Here is a 19921-nt window from a genome sequence, read left to right as displayed (position 1 = left end):
TACTGATGAGATGGTTTACCAGCATACAATCAGTGAGTAAAACTGTAACTGATTATCGATATCATATTAGTACTGGACACAATAGGCTGGTCGGACATGGGTATTTAGTTATAATGTGCTGCTATTCTAATTCTGGCCCATCTTAATTACATGCCGGCCCAAGCTTGGTCCGCTTTATTTTTCTTCAGTTTAAAGCTGTCAGACGCATGTCCATTGATACAAAGCAGAAGCTAGGGATAGAAACTTGAATGGAAGGCATATCGATTGGATAGGTTTAATGCTTCTATCAATCAAATATGGCTGAAGCCTTTTTGTTTTTAACATAAACATTTCGCCCTGTCCAAATAAATGGAGTTACACGCAACTGGCCTACAATTGCATGATTGAAACTGATTTGTGGTTCAGTTGTTCTCGTATACGGAATAACATACACTATATATTGTGGATCCTAAGCCTTGAAAGATCATTCATCATTCACAAATTAGGCCTCATACCCCCCACTTGGCTGATCCAAGATGTTTGCGGTTTGCCTCCAGGCTTCAGCTAAGGATACCCTCATCAAAGTAGCTAGAGAGATTCACTCATCTTCCTATTCCCAAATATTAGCCTGACGATATTGACATTCTGGTAAGGATACCCTCACCATAATGCCAAATGTGACGATAGGGATATAGGCATCTTCTCTTGTTTTTTATTGGGTTCTGCCATAACAAACAATCAAAAATTTTTATAGGTGTTCGGTAGGTGGCATTTCATTACGTTGTGTTTTGAATTGATCAATACAAATAGAGGTTTAAATGGGATGCATGCAGTTTGCGCAAAGTGTGGGTCATGTCATGTTGGCCCATGGGTTGAGCTGGGTTGTATTTCTCTCCTCTAGGATACTTTGTGGATCGGCCTGGCATGGCCCACAGCTCAAGCTCATATGAACCCGTGTCATGTCAGGTTAGTCTGTGGGTTGAGCCTTGGATTAGGTTGGGCCCGGATAAGGCCAAACCATGTTTTAAAAGAAATTGAAAAAAAAAATTTAAAATAAATTAACAAAATAGACGAAAATTTAAAAAAAAATCTTAAATTTTTATTTTATATGAATTTTGATGTATATAATTGTTTATATATGCAATAATAAAATGAAATAATATAATAAAATTTTATATATTAATATTATATATGAATCGTATTGGGCCATGTCGTCATGCAGGCTGTGAGCAGCACATTCCAATTTACACCTCTAAATATAAATTTGTCTAAACGGGACTTTTCTACTTGAAATATTTTGAATTAATTAATACAAATTGCTATTCGTACCTAAAATCTCTAGAAACCCACCTGTTTTGTTACCACTTTTATGATTATGATGGCCGTTGATTGGTTATAAGTTTTTTCAGCATCATAGTGAAACCCTTCAACCATGAATGATAATGATAAATGACATATATACATTATTCCAGTTGAAATGACAGTTGTGAGTGACAACATATATTTCTCACAAATCTATTGATCAACCCAAAAGCCAAAACGCAGCACAATGCCACTGTATCAAACAACCCCATATTTATTGATTTCTAATCCAGTACTAAGTTACAACAGTTATTAATCAACAGATTCTATTGCAGGTAACTCATAATCGGAGTCTAGGATGTACTTATCTTATTAATTAATGTAATTTCCAATGTTAATACCCATTATTAATCAACATTATCGGGGCTCAAATTGGCTTAGTGACATTTCATTTGCAGAAGCTGTTGATTCAGTTGCTCTTGAATCATTCTCTCCAGAAGGCACCTCTGACCCCATTCTTCTACTATTTAGGAAGAATGCAAGAGATGAAGGTATTGAGAGTGTGACTGAGTAGCTATTCAACATGAGCATAATGGACGCCATGGTGGGTCTGTCAGCTTCATTTTCTTGAACACATAGTAATCCAATGTGAATGCATCTCATCACTTGTTGTCTAGAGCAACCTTCTCTCAATGTTGAATCTACCAGCTCCATTGCCGTCCCTTCGTTCCAATTTCTCCATACCTACAACAATTTCAAGGCAGAGATTTGAAAGCAAAATCTAAGTTAATTATTTGGTTTGTATTTAGAGTATTGAAAACTATAAAAAATAATAATTGTAATATACACAAATAAATCATTCTAGCATGCATACTTACATAGCTTAAGAAAGAGGTCTTCATAGGGCTCCGATTGGTGGAAAGAATTGTTTCTTTCACCACTCACAATTTCTACAAGTATGACACCAAAACTAAACACATCAGACTTTACTGAGAAGTGCCCATGCTTTATATATTCCGGGGCCATATAACCACTGCTTATCATATATATATATATAGATTCAGAGTTCAAGAGTACCTTGTATTAGTTAAATGATTGAATGTTTGGGCTTTTTGCCACGTTAATTCACTGATTATGGGACATATAGGCCATGTTTGGTTCAAGAATTTAGTCCAAAATACTTTTGTTTATACCTCCATCATACCAAGATTTTATTTCAAATGATTGACTGAATCAACCCCTTTCCGGATTTACCCGATCCGGGTGTAGTTAGGCCAATCTGACCCTACCAATCAACCAAAATGCTCAAAAACACTATCCTACCAAATTTCAACAAAAAATTCCCTCATTTTCCCCTTCATCACACCAAGATTTTGTTTCAAAGCTCTATATTGATTGAATCACTCCCCTTCAAATCTACCTAATTTGGGTCTATTTGGGCTAATCTGACCTAACCAATTGATTCAAAATACCTAAAAATTCCACCTATAAAATTTCATCAAAAAATACCCTTATTTGCCCCTGTATATAAAAAGATTTCATTTCAACCATTTTCATTGGCCCGCATACACAAAACTATTGTGTATACTTAGATCCATCTCTACCCTTCATTTTTTCCCAAAATACCCACCATTAGATTATAATCATAATTTTCACACCCGTAGACTCAAATTAACCATAATACCCCCAAGCTTACCAAAATGCCCTTAAAAATTCTAAAATTATTAAACAACCCTTAGCCCTCCTTATAAATTTTTCATTAGAGCTAATGACTTATTAAATATATTAATAGGATTTTTTTAACATTATTTAATAATAGCATTTATTAAAAATGTATAGTAAAATTAAAATTAGTGGAATTTAGCATAATTTATTTATATTTTTTATTATTAGATAAGTATAAGAGAAACTACAATAATTTTTCATAATTTCTAATAATTTTTGAAAATTCACGCATATTTTTTTGTAAATTTTTCAAAGTTATTAGATTCTAGTAAAAGTAAGAATTACTATATAATTTGTGGTACATTAATAATTTCTAAAAATACTAATAATTTATTTATGGTAGATTCTTTGATAACCTTTAGTAATTTTCAGCTTTCAATGTTTTTAATAAATTAACTAAAACTTAAAAAACTTTATATTTCACAAAGCATTATTTTGGAAATACTTGTAATATACTTTTGGGTAATTTTTTGATAATTTTTGGTAATTTCTAATAGCTTTCTAGTAAAAGTAAATAATTTTGGTAAATTTAATTTCCAAAAGTTACTCATAAATTAATAAAAATAAATAATTAGCAATTATTAGAGTTGATAACATTAATTATGAATAATTATTAAAATATATCAATTATTATAAAAAATATTAATCAACAATTTGTGTTGTAGATAAATTGGATTTTATAATAACTTTTGGTAATTTTTGATATTTAATATTTTGGTAATTTCAAATGGCTCAATAAAAGTAATTAATTTTATTAAAGTTAATTCTTAGAAATTACTCATAAATTAATAACAGTAAATAATTAACAATTATTACTGCTTATTAATACTGATAATTAATTACTGCTAATTAATAATTAACAGTATAAATACTGCTAATTAATACTTTTAGTTAAATAAATAGTAATTAGTAACGACATTTATTTATTAAAACGGTTCGGATATGGGTCGGTTTAGTCTCATATCTACATTGAATCCGGATCGTTTAAGTTAAGCCATGTCACTTTAGTTAAATTGACTAGGTAGAATTTTATACCGGACCCGGATCCGTGTGAAAAGCTCATCTTCTTCGCCCAATTTACATCTACAGTGTTCGCTTGAAAGAGTGAACACAGTAGATGCAAATCAACTCTAAACATCAATCGATTTACATCTATAAAGATGTTTCAGTTCGTATGTCCCATTAGAAGTAATTTTTCATATAATATTACAAAAAAATAGAGAAAAATCTAGATGAAAGACAATCCTGAATCTTTCCTCCCCTGCTTCACCGAATTCACAACACATGCACACAAAGCGATTAAGTGCTTCGTGGTGACCTCCGAAAATAGAGAGAGAAGAGAGAGGGAGAGTAGTGAGAGTTTAGAATTTAGCCAAACAGACCAACTGGAAGTTTACAGTGCTCGTGGGAAAGACATACCTGAACCATTCCACCCCCGCTTCACCGAAGTGACAATGCACGCACAGAAATCTACTGCAAGAAAGATAGAGAGAGAATAGAGAGAGAGAGTAGAGAACATAGTTGGCCCTGTTTTCTTACCCTGTTACGACTCCTCTTATGATTAGGATCTAGGAAATATGAAATGGTCGGCAGACATGATGAGGTGGTTTCATGAGAGAGGGAGAAGACATTGATGACGGGCACTAACTACTTTTATTATTCTGGATGTTTTCAAATCTTATGAGGAGACCTTGTTCAATAAAAATCTGCAGCATAGATTACAAAAGTTCCTAGCAAATTTTTTAAAAATGAAGAGAGTGGAAACCCTATCCATATATTTAGGACTTCCTACAAGAATTGGTAAATCAAAGAAAATTCTTTTTAATTTCTTAATTGAAAGAGTGGAAAAATTGTTTTCAAAATGACATGAATCTATGTTATCCCAAGCAGGAAAGGAAGTCCTGTTAAAAGCAGTTACCAGTGCAATTCCTAATTATACAATGTCTTGCTTCCTCTTGCCAAAGACTGTCTGTGATGAACTTAAGAAAATTCAAACTAGATTTTGGTGGTGGTGGGGGGAAGGAGTAGAGGAAAACTCATTGGATTAGCTGGGAAGTTATTAGCAAAACATATGTGCTAGTGGGATGGGATTCAAGGATCCATATAGTTTTAACCTAGCTCTACTAGCAAAATAAGCTTGGAAACTATGTGTTGAAGAGGACAATCTACGGGCTAAAATTACGAAAACTAAATACATCAAAGAGAAAAATTTTTTGACTGACAATTTGCCTAAGAGGGGTTCATGGGGTTGACAATTTGCCCAACAAAGAGAAAAATTTGTTGGGCAGTAAATGCTGGTACAAGAGTAAGGATATGGGATGATCCATGACTACCTCAGATTGAGTCCTTTAAAATCATAGACCCAGAGCTAACAATCTAGGTCTGGTATGGGTAAAAGATCTCATGACAGAGGAGGGAAGAGGGTGGAATATAATAGTGAAGGAGAATTTTAGGGAGGAAATTGCAAAAAACATTTTGAGCATAAATCTAGCCAGGGGAGAATGGGAGGATAAGTTGAAGTGGACTTTAAACCCAAAAGGTTTTTATACAATTAAATCGGGGTACTATCTTAACTTCTATTAACAGGACTGCAACTAATGGGGCTTTGGACCTTCTAAGTAAGAAGCAGTGGTCTGAAATATGGAAGTCAAAAATTAATCCAAAAATTAAAAATTTTATTTGAAAATGTTCCCAAAATGCTCTAGCTGTGCGAGAAAATCTCTTGAAAAGAAATCTCACAAATGACAATTTATGTCCAATTTGCAACCAACAAGTTGAAACTATTATACATTGCCTTTTGGAATGTGATCATGCAAAAGCTGCATGGTTTGTCTCTCACCTATGCCTTTTGGATATGAGAAATGGATAGAAGATATCCATCCTTTAATAGCTGGATTTCCAACTGGTTAGAGAATTGCCTAACAAACAGAGATAGGAAAGATGATTTAATTTCTCTCTTTTCTGCTATTATGGAATATTTGGAAGTCTAGGAATAGCAAAATCTTTGAAAAGATTGACCCATCGCCTAGAATTACTCTTGCTAATGTTTACAAGATGTGGAGGGAGAGAGTGATGACTTCTCGAAAAGGATTGCAAGGTTCTTCACCTAAACAAAGAAACTCGAATGCGCAAATTCTCTCTTTTTGAAAAGCGCCAATTTCAGGGAGGCTAAAACTGAACGTGGATGGGAGTTTTGTGTGCCCTAGCAGGTCAGGTATTGGAGTGGTTCTAAGGAATGAGATTGGTGCAGTAATAGCTGTAGTTTTTGGCAAATCTTCTGCGTCATCTCCCATTCAAGCTGAAGCAATGGCGATCCTCAACATTCTGGAGATTTTGAGCATGTACAAGGAGGAAAATATTGAAGTGGAGTCGGACTGTCAAATTTTGGTGCAGGCGCTTAGAACTGGAAACATGGATTTAGTTTCAGATGCAAACTTTCCTTGTTTAGATATTAAGCTTCTAACTGATGATTTAGCTATCTCTTTTGGTTATGTAAATAGATCTTGTAATACTGCAGCCCATGTGCTTGCTAAGAAAGGTCTAGTTGAGGAGGGGACATAGACCTTACCCCTCAAAGAACCACTACAAGAAAATATTTTGCCTTGAAAATATACAAGAAAATATAAATTCATGTATAATATAGTGGGTGATAGCCATTATTTTGCCTTGAGGATTTAGGCATTAGAGGTAGGGGCTTATTTAGATATTGTTCCTTTTTGGATTTGCGACCCCTCTTCTTCCTCTGAATAGCAATGAAACTGTGATAATAGACTGTTATGCTTTACCTCACTCGTCTGATTCATCTTCGATCCTAGAATTTATTTCACTGGAGGGAGCCTTAGTCTCTACATTTTGAGTTTCCGAACCCATCAGGATAGGTCAAGTTTTCGCACTATTTTGTTTCATAACAGCAGCAAGCCTAGAATCAAAACGTTTTTGGATCATAGTATTAAAATTTTGTAACTTCACAAGATCTGGTTTTTTCCCTTCAGATTGTGGATATTCTTCTTCGATTGTAACCACCACAGCCATCTTTTAACAAGCATTTGTATTAGTGTTGAGTAGGAACTCTAGTGAAACCAGATTAGAGATCTCTCCTAACCACCTATTCATTGCTTGGGAATATCACTATATCACTATCTTGACATGGGTCTTCAGGCCCTCCTTCCTTTGATCGTTAAAGATTGTGTGAGCGGGGTAAACATAGGTGAATCCTTATTTGCATTCTCCAATAGGGGTGGTAATTTTTTCCATTTCACTAATCTCCATGGGGATCCACCTCGAATGGGGCAGGGATGGGGATGATTTTCTCCTATGGGGACGGGGATGGGGAAATTTTCATTCCCATTAGTAGGGATAGGGAGAGCACTCCCCGCCCCATGAGTACTCCGATCCCCGCCCCGTGGGATTCCTAATAATATATATGTATATATGTATGCATACATTATTTATGTATATATGTAAACATACATCTATATATTAATATTTTTAAAAGTATGGTTGAATATGTTTGAAGATTTTCTAATAAGAATTGTAAATTTTAATTGTTTTATTTTTATTTTTTTAAATAAAATAAAAAACAAAATGATTAACATTATAAAAAATCACAGGAATGGGGATAACCTTGTCCCCGTTAACGAGAACAAGGACAGGGACGGGGATAGGGATTTTCCTGGAGACGAAGATGGGGAGAAGCTCCTCATCCCCACCTCGCCCCACTGCCAGCCCTAGGCAAAAGTTTGCATCCTGGTTTACAAAATATGCCAATGACCGGTAGTTGAGATGGTCACTTGGCATACCTCAAAAAATGGAGGCAGATCAAACCCATGAAACCTCATGCTCTATGTGGAAAAGATTAGTGAACCTCATATGCACCCTGTTCTACCTGAGATCAATTCAGTCATCACAAAACCATCCTCACATGGTGCTCACAGCCACTTGCAGCTCTTTATTGGGAATATCTCCCCATGAATAAAAACATATAAATATGTAGATGTTTCTGATGTATGGTTGCAAAAGGCTGTGAACACGGTATGAGGACAGTTTTATGAGGATTGAATCTCGTCTCCTTCTACCCCACCCCTTTTGTCCCCCAAAACAGGTTTACAAAATGTGTATTTTTACCACTTATGTGTATTGTAGAAAATTACTTAGGGTTCATTTGGTTCACAGTTGGAATTGGAATCCCTATAGTCTATTCCCATAGTCTGTTTGGTTCAGACAGGAATGGAAATGACAATTGGAATCAGTAGGAATGAGATTCATTCTCAGGGGATGGGGAGGGAATGACCATTCCCTCAAATGGGGTTGGGGGAATGTCATTCCACCAAGAATGGGAATGGTATTCTAATTCCGTCGAAACAAACAGTTGGAATTAGAATAGCCCATTCCGATTCTGATTCCAGACCTATTCTTGTGAACCAAACAGGGCCTTATTGTGGGAAATCGCTACATGCATTAGTAAGATGCTAAGATCAATAAACAAAGTTTCTTGTAAAAAATAAGTCAATAAACAAACTTGAATATTTAAATGGAGCTAGAATAAGGTTCAAGATATATATATATATGTATGTATGTATGTATGTCATGGCGATGGTATAATACACTTTGGTTTTGAGGGTTACCGAAACGTCAAATGCTAAATTTAGGTCTTTTTAACATGTTTAAATATTAATGTTATCTTAATACAACTATGTTTGAATTATTAAAGAGAAAAAGGTATCAATGGTTGAAAAGAAGGAATACACAAGGTTTTGCACTCTAGATATTTGTATTTGTATTCTTTCCAAATTGAGGCATAGGTTGTATTTGTTTGCAGTTCAATTTTATTTGCACTAGTGCAAATGTATGGGAGTGCAAATGAAAAGAATTCCAATTCTGATTAATTTTGTTTTGGGTTTTATTTATTATGCTTCAGGTTTTTGTTTATTTCATTTGTACTGTAATCAAACAAAATAAGGTAAACTTTGAGACAAAAATAAATCAGAATTTGCACCTAAATCATTTGCACCACCATAGTTTTGCATCGGTGCAAATAAATTTGTCCTGAAACCAAACACATCCTTAGTTATAAAAATGAAGCAAGACCAATGTTTAATTTCAACCCTAGAAAAAAAAAATTCAACTTATTGATCTGATTTATTTTTTGAGATTCTAACTGGAATGCAAACAATTGCATGACAACAGAGTTTAAATCAGCCCCTACAAGATTGCCCCTCACAACGTCCCACAACACATCCCCGTCATGTATTGGGAACATCTCTCAATGATGACATCATCATTTTTGGGATTATCATTGGGAGATGTTCCCAATACACGGCGGGGATGAGATGTGGGACGCTGTGGGGGGCTGATTTGATCTCAACAACATACCGTTTTTTGGTCTGCACCCTAAAAAAGGATAAATTTCTAAAACCTCCTCTAAAGTTTTTGACCATTGCTGAAACTATCATTGAAGTTTAATAGTTACAATCACCTCCCTTGAATTTTTTGACATAGTTGCAAGTATATCCCTCTATTAGAATCCTCTAACAATAGGCACAAAAATGTCTAAAAAACCAATGCAGTTACTTTTAACCAAAATGTTTGTTTTCCAAATTTTCTCTTCATATCAATTGCTATCCCAAACTCTTCCAATCTCTTTTCCCAAATTGATTTATTTAATCTTTCAATTTTGTCCCTTCATCTCAACCACTTAAAGGTAAAAGTACAACTTTAAGCTCTACTTTTTTTTTGTTTGTTCATAAAGTTTGAATTATTTTTACCGTAGAAACCACTCTCAATAGTAACTATATGGGTATTTTAGACATTTTTTATCATTTATTAAAAAATTTTAACAACTGGAACGAGGCTGATACTTCAAAACTTGATAAATGAATTGTAATTAATTTTTATGAAACTGTGGAAGAGCAGAAATAAAAAAGATTTTGATGATATTGATGTTTCTCCGCCTTTAATCCTTGAATAGGCGAAAACTACTTTTTTAGAGAATATTGAAGTTTGAATAGCGATAATTGAAAGGGAAGACCAAAGCTTGGAAACCTATTGTTTAATATTGTTTAATGATAATACTATAAAAATTAATTTCGATGCATTGTGCATCAGTGGAGGAAATTTCTCAGTAGCAACTATTGTCAAAAACAGTTTTGGCAAAGTTATATTAAAGCTTAGTATTAGGTCATGCTTCAATTAGCATGACTGAAGCTCAGGCTGTTTGAGAAACTCACAATTTGGCGCTTAATTTTCATAATTATTGAATGTGATTCAAAGCTCATCCCACCTTCAGACTGTGATGGACTCTGTTGTGGAGTCTAAATAACATCTTGAAGACTTCTTGGGTTTAAAGACTCATTTGGAGAAGGATAGTGCCCACCGACATGTATTCTGAAAGTCAAATCAAATTAGCCCATAGACTCCATATATGTAATAGTGAGGGAAATGGAATTTAGTAGTATTTTTTGTTTTCTTTTTTTGGAAATTATAAGAATGTCACTCTCATATCAATTCTCTCTCTTTTTTTTAGTTTTTTTCTTTTCAAATTACAAGAATGTCATTCTCTCCTACCAATTCTCTCTCTTTTTCTTCTAAATTACAAAAATGCCATCTCTTTCTTTCTCTTTCTTGCCATCTCTCTCTCTCTCCCCTTATAAATTATAAGAATGCTACTCTCTCTCTCTCTCTCTCTCTCTTTCCAATTGAGGGGCTGCTAGGGGACCTGTAATCAAAGGTAACTCGAACTTCTTAGCTTAAGTTCAAGACTCTAATTCAAATCGAACTTGAACTAGATGACACCTTGACCATTGTGGGAGATCTTGGCTCAAGACCTCGATAATTGAGGGAGACATTAGCTCAACACCTCGCCTGCTAGAGAAACCTCAACTCGTCACTTCACCATTTAAGGGAAACCTCAATTTGGTACCTCGGCAATTGAGGGAGAACTCAGCTCGAAACGTCAGCTCGGCACCTCGGTTGCTTGAGAAACCTACAATCAAAGGTAATCAAACTCGAACATTCAAACTTGAGTCAAAAGCCGAACTCGAACTTGAACTCAAATTTCTAATTCGAATCGAACTCAAACCTAATAATTTATGAACAAACCTCTGCAAAACAGGGCCCCCTTCGCTAGTCTACATTTAAATCTCTAGGACCTCCCTTGGTCCTTTGCGTATATTTGCAATATTGATTTTTGGGGACATGCTACCCCATTTCATATAGCCCCTTCTGTTTTATCGAAAAAATATATAAATTATAATTAAAATCATCACACGCTTGTAATGTCAGAATGGTTGTATTAAGACCTTTTTTTGGATTTCTTCTAAAGTGAATTTCAAATACATTACTTTTTTACATGAATAATATACTATTGGTTATATTGTTCTTTCCACCAGGATGAATGCATCGTCCCAAGCGTCTTTGCCGGTCCGGCCAAAGTCAACTGCAATTAATGGAGATGAGTGCCAGTCCTCTCTTGTCAAAACAAAATACCTAAATCCTAGAACTCTAACTTTGTTCACTGTCTTCCGTCCCAATGAAAGCAACGTTACCTCATCGGCTCCCTCATCTTTGCTGCCATTACTTTTCTCATATTCCTACATATGACTCTTCATCGAACCACCTCCTGATCCTACACAAATTAATTGAGAGTTCATTTGGTTCGTGGAAATAGAGGTCCACAAATTAATTGAGGGTTTATTTGGTTCGTGGAAATAGAGGTCAAGAATTAGAATCAAAATGGGTTATTCCAATTACAATTGTTTGATTGGGTAGAATTGAAATCTTATTTTTATTCTTGATGGAATACCATTTCCCTATTTAAAGAAATGATCATTTTCCCCTCTTTCTTGGGAATGAAATTCCATTCCAATTAATTCTAATTCTCATTATGATTCTTGTTTGAATCAAACAGATTATGAGAATGAATAATATTCTCATTATGATTCTTGTTTGAATCAAAAAGATTATGAGAATGAATCATTATGAGGGATTTCAATTCCAGTTCCGATTGTAAACCAAATAGACCCTGAATGTGAACAGAACAATTTAAGAGAAAAAGTAAAGTGTAAATATTTGGAAATAGAATCAGAGTCTTCCACACCAAATAAATTGAAACATTTTTGTTTTTATGATTTGTTTTTGTTATAAAATGGGTTAAGAAATAGCTGAAAATTTGGCTCTATTATATTCAAACAAATGAATCCTTTCCAAAAATATATCGTGAATACCACGTAACTGTAGAAAAAGTAACTAGATATTAAAGTTATATAAGTAATAAATATTAGGGTAAATTGCTGAAATCTCTGGGGTGAGAAATAAAACTAAAAAACTGAACCGATTGAAAAAATTGATCGAAATCGAACCGAAAAATCTGATCAAAACCGAACCAAAAAATTGGTTAACTGAATTAGTTGGTCCAGTTTTGGTTAACCAATATAGAAAACCAGTGGTTAACCGAACCGACCAATATACATATATTTCTATATATTTTATATATATCTATGTATATTATATATATTTAATATTTTTATATTATAAATTAATAAATATGCATTATATATATAAATATATATATTTATAATATATGATATATTATTTATTATTTGAAATATAATATTTTATATAAATTTATAATTTTCTATTATATATTTATGTAATATATATTGTAAAAATAAAAAACCAAAAAACTCATGAACCAAACTGACGGTTAACCGAATCGGTCAACTGGTTAATCGATTAGTTTCGGTTTGGTTTTAGTTACCGGTTTTCCAAAAACTGGTAGTACTGGTTCGGTTACAAAAAAGGCCCACGGTTTGGTTAACCGAACCATGAGCACCCCTAAAAATCTCCCCTGAACTTTCTAACCATTGTTGAAACTTCCCTTGAAGTTTGATAATTGCAATCACCTCTCTCCTAATCTTTATGGCATAGTTGCAAGTAGGCCCCCTTTTGTTAAAATCTTCTAAAAAGAGGCATGAAAATGCCCAAAATACCCATACATTTACTTTTCACCAAAATGTTTATTTTTCAAAATTTTTCTAATTGTTTCCTATTGAAACCAGTCTCAATAATAATTGCATGGGTATTTTAGACATTTTTATACCTTTTATTAAAAAATTCTAACCAAAGGGGGTCTTTGCAATTGTGTCAAAAAGTTAAGGGGAGGTGATTGCAATTATCAAACTTCAGGGAAGGCTTCAGCAACAGTGAGAAAGTCCAAGGGAGGTTTTAGCAATTTACACTAAGGGCCCCGTTCGCTTTTTGGTAAGTTACATACCCGAGTAACTACAATTACTTGGGTAAGATTTTGCTGGGAAACACTTACCTAGGTAAGTGCATTTACCTATGTTCTTTTATTTCCTAGGTAAATAAGGTAATGACCATTTTGGCCATAAAAGTCCATTATTAAAAGGGGCATTTTTGTCCCATTTAAGTGTTAGCAACTTTCTCCTAGGTGGGAAAGTTACTTACTCACCTAGGAGATGGGTATACCCAGGAAAATAAACTTTTCCTAGTCTCCACATAAATCTGAAAAATGAACATGGGATTCTTGGTCAATGAGAACCAAAATCTCATTGACGAACTTTCCCCCTCTCAAAATCCAAAAAAATAACACCCCCTAAATATCCAACCAGCAAGCTTAAGGTATAATAGTTTATCCTGGGCTTAGCCCACATTCAACCTTAAACTGGGCCTAATGGTGAGTACATGCTAGATTTAGACCAATTTGATACCAGTGGATTCAAGAAACCGCCAGCCCTGGGCAAAAGCTTGCCTCCTGGTTTACAAAATATGCCAATTATCCAGCAGTTGAGATGGTTACTTGGTATCATTTTCTTAGCCCTGAACTTTACTTCAAGTGGAGGGGCATCCACCTTAAAAATTTATTAAATCAAAATCATAAATCACTTCATAACAAAGGGGGATATAGCCTGCCTTGCCCTATAAACCAATATTACAAAACTCTCCATCAGGCACTCTGCCCAACCCAACAAAACAAACATTAAAAATAAGGACAAAGCAAATACAAATAAAATTATCATCTGACCTACAGACTAGGGAGACCAATTTGTTCTTTCATAATTAACCAGCTTTCTAAAATTGTTATCAGCCATAAAATTGTAAGAAGGGGCTTCATCAATCTCAAGGTCAACAAGAAAATCTAAGTCTAACTAAACAATAAGAGAACACATTGATCACCATTATGGAATCATCTAATTCCAGGAGCTTGACTTGCCAATGCAGAATTGGAAGGAGAACCACAAAGCTGACAATTGAGACAATAAACATGTATGCTGGTAACAGTACCTATGTCTACAAATGATTATTGTGTTGATTCTACATATGATGAAACTACATTGATAATAAAGACTAGTTACTGTGAATTCTGTTGTTGCTGCTGCAACTACCTACTTTGAATGTGAAAGCAACAAATAAAAAAGAAAGAAAACAATACCATTTCAGACCTTTTACTTTGGTAACTAAAATGGTTTTGCTATAAACTTCAAGAACGTAAATTATTAAAAGAGATTCACAATGCAATTCCACCGATTCTGTTCAAGTGGTTATGTTTGATTTGTTAAAAGCAATCCCAAGTCTTGCTTAGTCCATTGACAAGGGAAATACAAACTAAAATAAGATGTAATGTTTTAAATTTGGACACCTACCAAAAATGTGTAAACCATTAACTTTACAAGTAGAATAATTCAAACTTCCACAAGACCACAAGTAGCATGAAGTTTCAGAGTCTCCTTTGTATCTTTCTATTTAAAAGAAAGTTCCTCCTTAAGTGGGAACACTGGAAAAAATCTAAAGGTAAATTTACATGAGATCTTCTGCAACTGAAAATGTGCAAGATTAGTTCCTTGCGAGTTTATTGATATTAGTGAAAGCAGAAATAAAATTGAACTAGAGTAAACTATATGACTGTTGAAATCAACATGAAAGAAAACCAGTTAACCTGTCTCTGGTTCAGGTTGAGCTAAACTACATAAAATTTCACTTTTTCTGACTTTTAAGCTTCTCTCCTTACACTATCGCGGGTATACTTCAGTCAACGACATACCTACAGACTGTGGTGACACCTTACTTGCAGATTGATCTGATTCACTCCCTTGCGACTCATTCTTCTTTGCAGGAATTACGGACTTGGTTCTACTACCAATGTAAAATGGAGGTGGTGAAGGTAATGCAAGTGTAACAGAGTAGCTGTCAAGCATCAGAGTAACTGAAGACATGGTGGGTCTGTCAGCAACATCTTCCTGAACACAGAGCAACGCAATTTGGAAGCATTTCAACACTTCATGCCTTGAATAGTGATCATGTAATGTAGGATCAATCAACTCTAAAGCTGCACCATCCTTCCACCGTCTCCATGCCTGGATCAGTGAGTCAAAAAATATTGAAATTGTCACAATTCATGGTCACCATTACTTGACATCACCAATAATTTTGGCATTAAGGTTTTCATAATCTCACTATTCCTTTTTCCTTTGATGTGGTGTTGGTACTGATCTAATTTGGAACACAAGGATTCCTGGTAGAATCCTCATTGCAGACCCTGCTTTTCTAGTAACCCAAAAGATTGCAAGACACTTTGTATCTGTTTAATGCTTTTGAACTTGATAGTAAAGCATTGTTTTCTTCTATGCAAGTCTGTAATTGGGTCTGTTTTGGATTAGATGCAGCCTCATCCAATTTCAATCTGATTATTTAAAACTTAAATCTGAATCCCAAGGGGACTCCAATTGGATTTGGATCCTATTGGATCTTAGATCAGATTTGGATTTAATCCAAGTCCATTCCATTATCTTTTTAAGTTATCTGTTCGGGTCCGATTATGTAAATCGATTATCTGAATCCAAAATAATTGGATTGGATCTTGGATTGGTGTTGGGCCCCCCAAATTAAATCAAGTTTGAAAGTTTAGAAAATACTAAAATCACACTTACATGAGTTAGGAGGTATTCTGCCTGCTCTGTTTGATAGAAAGCATTGTTCCTCTGACCAGTCATAATCTCAAGAAGAAGAACACCAAAACTAAAAGCATCCGACTTAACTGAAAACTGTCCACGAATTGCATATTCCGGCGGCATATATCCACTACATGACATCATAACCAAAACAATACTCAAGTTACAGGGCAGAAGAAGCTTGCTTATATGACTCTGTTCCAAAGAGTAAGATACTTGGTAAGAGCCAAACATATTAAGGGATATATATTTGCTTAATAATTATAGTTTAGCTCTTAAATGGGAGCTTAATTCTAACTCTTAACTTACTATGTTCCGACCACTCTACGTGTCTTCCCCTCAATTTGATCTGGTACAAAAAGTCTTGCCATGCCAAAGTCTGCAATTTTTGGGTTCATCTGCGCATCAAGCAAAATATTGCTAGCTTTGAGATCCCGATGAATAATCCTATGTCGGGAATCTTCATGAAGATAAAGAAGCCCTCGGGCAACCCCTACTATAATTCTGTAACGCTTTTCCCAAGTCAAGTCTGCACGTTTGATTGGATCTACACATTCATCCAATAGAAAATTAAAGTTGTTGTGGGAATGTATTAAATGACTTACAGATACAGAACTACCCACATTTTCTGAATCTTGTTTACGCAGCAAAGAAAAGAAAATATAGTAAAAACCAGAAAAAAGAAAGATAAAGAACAGGAACAAACCAAATAGAAAATGGTCAAGGCTTTTATTGTAAACAAACTCATAGATGAGCAACTTTTCTTCTCCTTCCAGGCAGAAGCCTAAGAGCCGAACAAGGTTTCTGTGTTGAAGCTTTGCTAATAATGCCCCTTCATTTTTGAATTGCATTTCACCTTGTCCAGAATTTCTGGACAGTCTCTTCACAGCGATCTCTTGTCCATCCAAGAGCCTACCCTGTAGAATGTGGAATGTGGATGTTCTAATATCAAGTTCAAAGTAGAATATCTGACAAGAAGCCCAAGAAGTGAAACTCACGGATCCTACATCATTTTAAGGAAGAGGTTAAGTCAGAGCATGTGCTTAGAACCTTATAAACTACACCAAATCCACCTTCTCCAAGCTTGTTAACATCGGCAAAGTTGTTTGTTGAAGCTTTGATTGTATCAAAATCCATTTGCAAGGAATCAACCATCTGAACCTCATCCTCAGCTACACAGGAGAATAATCGAGCTTAAGCACAAATCTGTACAAACTATTTGGAAAAGAATTATATTTAAAGCAGAGCTGCAGGGCCAGACATTCCTGTGAAAACGTATTCATTGGTGATTTAAAAGCTTCTACACGAATGAAATTAACATTAAATGACAAATTAAATTTTTGATCTCGTCAAATTCATGGGTACTTGAACCATCTAACAAAATCAGACAGAAGGTTGAGAGCTATTCACCGACCTTTTGCCCTTTTTCTCTTTCTCCTGAATGAAACGAAGATGGCACAGAGGAGAACCAATACTGAAATTAAAGGAATAACGATAAGAACAATAGTTCGAGATCTATTCCTCCCCTTGCCTGCAAAATGAAGAGATTACCGCAAAAAACATGGGTGAGCATACCATTACCAACCCTCCCATCACTCAAATCTCCTCCTTTTTCTTTATTGGGCCCCAGAAGTATATTAAGTTTAGAAGTTCACCAACACAAAATGTTTACCGGTAGATGTATTGGTTGTCGTCGTCGTTGAAGGGACTTCTGTAACGGCTGTAACCCGAAAGAAAGGGTACATATCGTACCTCAAGCTACAGCTAGGGTTGAGAATGATTGCTCCTTGCTTCCCGTCACAGCATATCGGGATTTGAGCAATAGAACCTCGAAGACATCTGTTACAATCGTTTGCAGATAAGTCTGGAGTGCACTGCGCAAGGCTATATAACGTTTGAGAGCTTGTGAAGTTATATTCTCCGGTTGTAAACTTGCCCACAGAAGGATCAAATGCTACTCGGTTTGTAAGGCGGTTGACAACCTGAATCAATAGCTCTCTAAACCCATCTGGGTCCGAGATGTTTGGTGAATTAGAAAACGAAAACCCAGGCACCTCGTTTATAGTGGAGAAGATGAAGAGGTTGGAATATCGCAGCATACACTCGTCGTACCATATATACGCCACTTTACGGTTGGGACATCTGCGTATGATCTCCAGACTCGCTGTTTCGACGCAATTCCGGCAGACGTCGTGGGTGACGTCGCCTCTGCAGAGGAAGAGACCGTAAACTGTATTGTTAGACTGACCAGCGGTAGCGTTGGAAAATCCATTGCGGGCCGAAGCATTAGAGGTTAGAGAAGAGAGGACGAGATTGAGATTTAGTTGGTAGGAGCTATTTGGAAAGAATTCATTAGCGGTTGTGTTTTCGCAATATTCTGTAACGTAGGTTGGAGTAGCAGAGGAGAAGCCAACAGAAACATAAAGCAAGGAGAGCAGCAGTAACTGAGTAATCGTTGTACCGTGAGGACGGATCATTGGAATTGGTAAGCTTTTCAAATCAATAGAATTAAAGATCACAAATCAAGCAATCAATTCTTCTGTGTTAATGTGTTTAATAAAAATTTATAGAAGAACAGTAGTCAAAGAAGAGAAGAGAATGGATAAAAAATTCTGTAATAATGTGAGGTAGACACTATAACTTTGATGGAGCAACGTTACTCGTGACATCAAATTACAAATTACATTCATGATTGAAGCCTTGAAGCAGAAAGTCAAATTTCAACTTAAAAGAATACACTTTCAAATGGGCTCTAAAGCCCTGAATTTTGAAATAACATCCAAGGCGGGACCTACATTACCACCTACTGAGGCGGCTGATGAGTGAGTGATGACGGTGATCAGAGGGCAGCGAGGGCTGAACCGTGAGAATTGGGTTCTGCTCCACATACCGATCTCACAGCCATTGATGTTGATTCAGTGGCATCGATGCTAAAACGGTGCTGTATATGTGTGGGTTGAAATTTATGAGAAAACAGTGTTTTTTTTCTTTTTTTTATTATTTAGAAAAGTTATTGTTAGGGAGGATGTTTGTTTGGTACTTGTGCTCTATATCTGTTTTCAGCATCCGTATTCATTATAGGAAATTCACATCTTCTTAACATGTCTTATTTGACGGCAACAAGCTCCAATATGAGAAAACGTCGAATTGACATTACTCCAAACCATGCATTCTTAATTTTCTAAGATGTGACTTGGAACATTATTTATTTTTTATGAAAAAACGATTTTGAACATATTAATATTTTCTTAAATACTGATTTTTCCAACGTAACACTGATGTGTCACCGCCTTAGTGATTCCTTCCACAATCACATTATAATGTGGATGATACCTAACAAACTGATATCATTCAAGGAGGATTAAGGTGTGAGTGGGTTGAGACCCGATCATTGTAAGGCGCTCTGTGTGAGGAGCAGATCCGGGGTTTCAATTTATGTCTGTTATAATCCACTTTGAAATTTTTATTGATTCCCCAAATGTGTTTATCCCCGCCACCCCCCTGTAAGCAACATCCCCCGTGAATTTAGAATCTTCCCCCCACCCAAAATGTAGGAAAGCATTACAATTTCTGAGGGGATTAAACCATAAAATCCCCTTGATTTTACACCTAGCAGTGTTTGGAATTAATGTTTTTTTTTTATTTTTTTTGAAAAAATGGAATCACATCAGCTTTACATCTGAAATTTCTCTTTTCTGTTTGATGTTTGGTTATACATTTTTTCTGAAAAGGAATGTATTATTAGTGTTTTATTAATCTTTACTGTTGCTGTGGTATGCTGATGTGACAATGAAAAATGTTTAATTAGGTGTCAACAACCACCCATGGTCCCAAACAAAAGAAAAAATACTAAGTATTCATGTCAATATATCACGGTTTTCTCAAAAAATATCTCAGAAAACGACATTGTTCCAGACATGCCCTCAGTAAAACTATTTCAGTTATTGAAT

General features: G+C 35.2%; 1 protein-coding gene and 1 pseudogene across 1 annotated transcript; both read right to left on the bottom strand.

The window, feature by feature from the left end:
- Positions 1–1698: 1698 nt before the first annotated feature.
- Positions 1699–2307, bottom strand: LOC104605006 (cysteine-rich receptor-like protein kinase 29 pseudogene; annotated as a pseudogene).
- A 12290-nt stretch (positions 2308–14597) lies between these two features.
- LOC104604924 (cysteine-rich receptor-like protein kinase 25) lies at positions 14598–18603 on the bottom strand. Its single transcript, XM_010269503.3, has 7 exons — positions 17644–18603; positions 17386–17502; positions 17022–17143; positions 16678–16888; positions 16281–16518; positions 15951–16101; positions 14598–15377 (listed from the first exon to the last, which is right to left on the bottom strand). Exons 1-7 carry the CDS (start codon positions 18446–18448, stop codon positions 15033–15035), a joined length of 1989 nt encoding a protein of 662 aa, XP_010267805.1. The 5' UTR covers positions 18449–18603; the 3' UTR covers positions 14598–15032.
- Between the last annotated feature and the right edge of the window lie 1318 nt (positions 18604–19921).

The sequence above is a fragment of the Nelumbo nucifera genome, chromosome 1 (genome assembly GCF_055504915.1).
Source record: "Nelumbo nucifera cultivar China Antique chromosome 1, China Antique-T2T, whole genome shotgun sequence".
Taxonomy (NCBI): Eukaryota; Viridiplantae; Streptophyta; class Magnoliopsida; order Proteales; family Nelumbonaceae; genus Nelumbo; species Nelumbo nucifera.
Note: the sequence above shows the minus strand (reverse complement) of the source record. Positions and strands in the feature narration are given on the sequence as shown.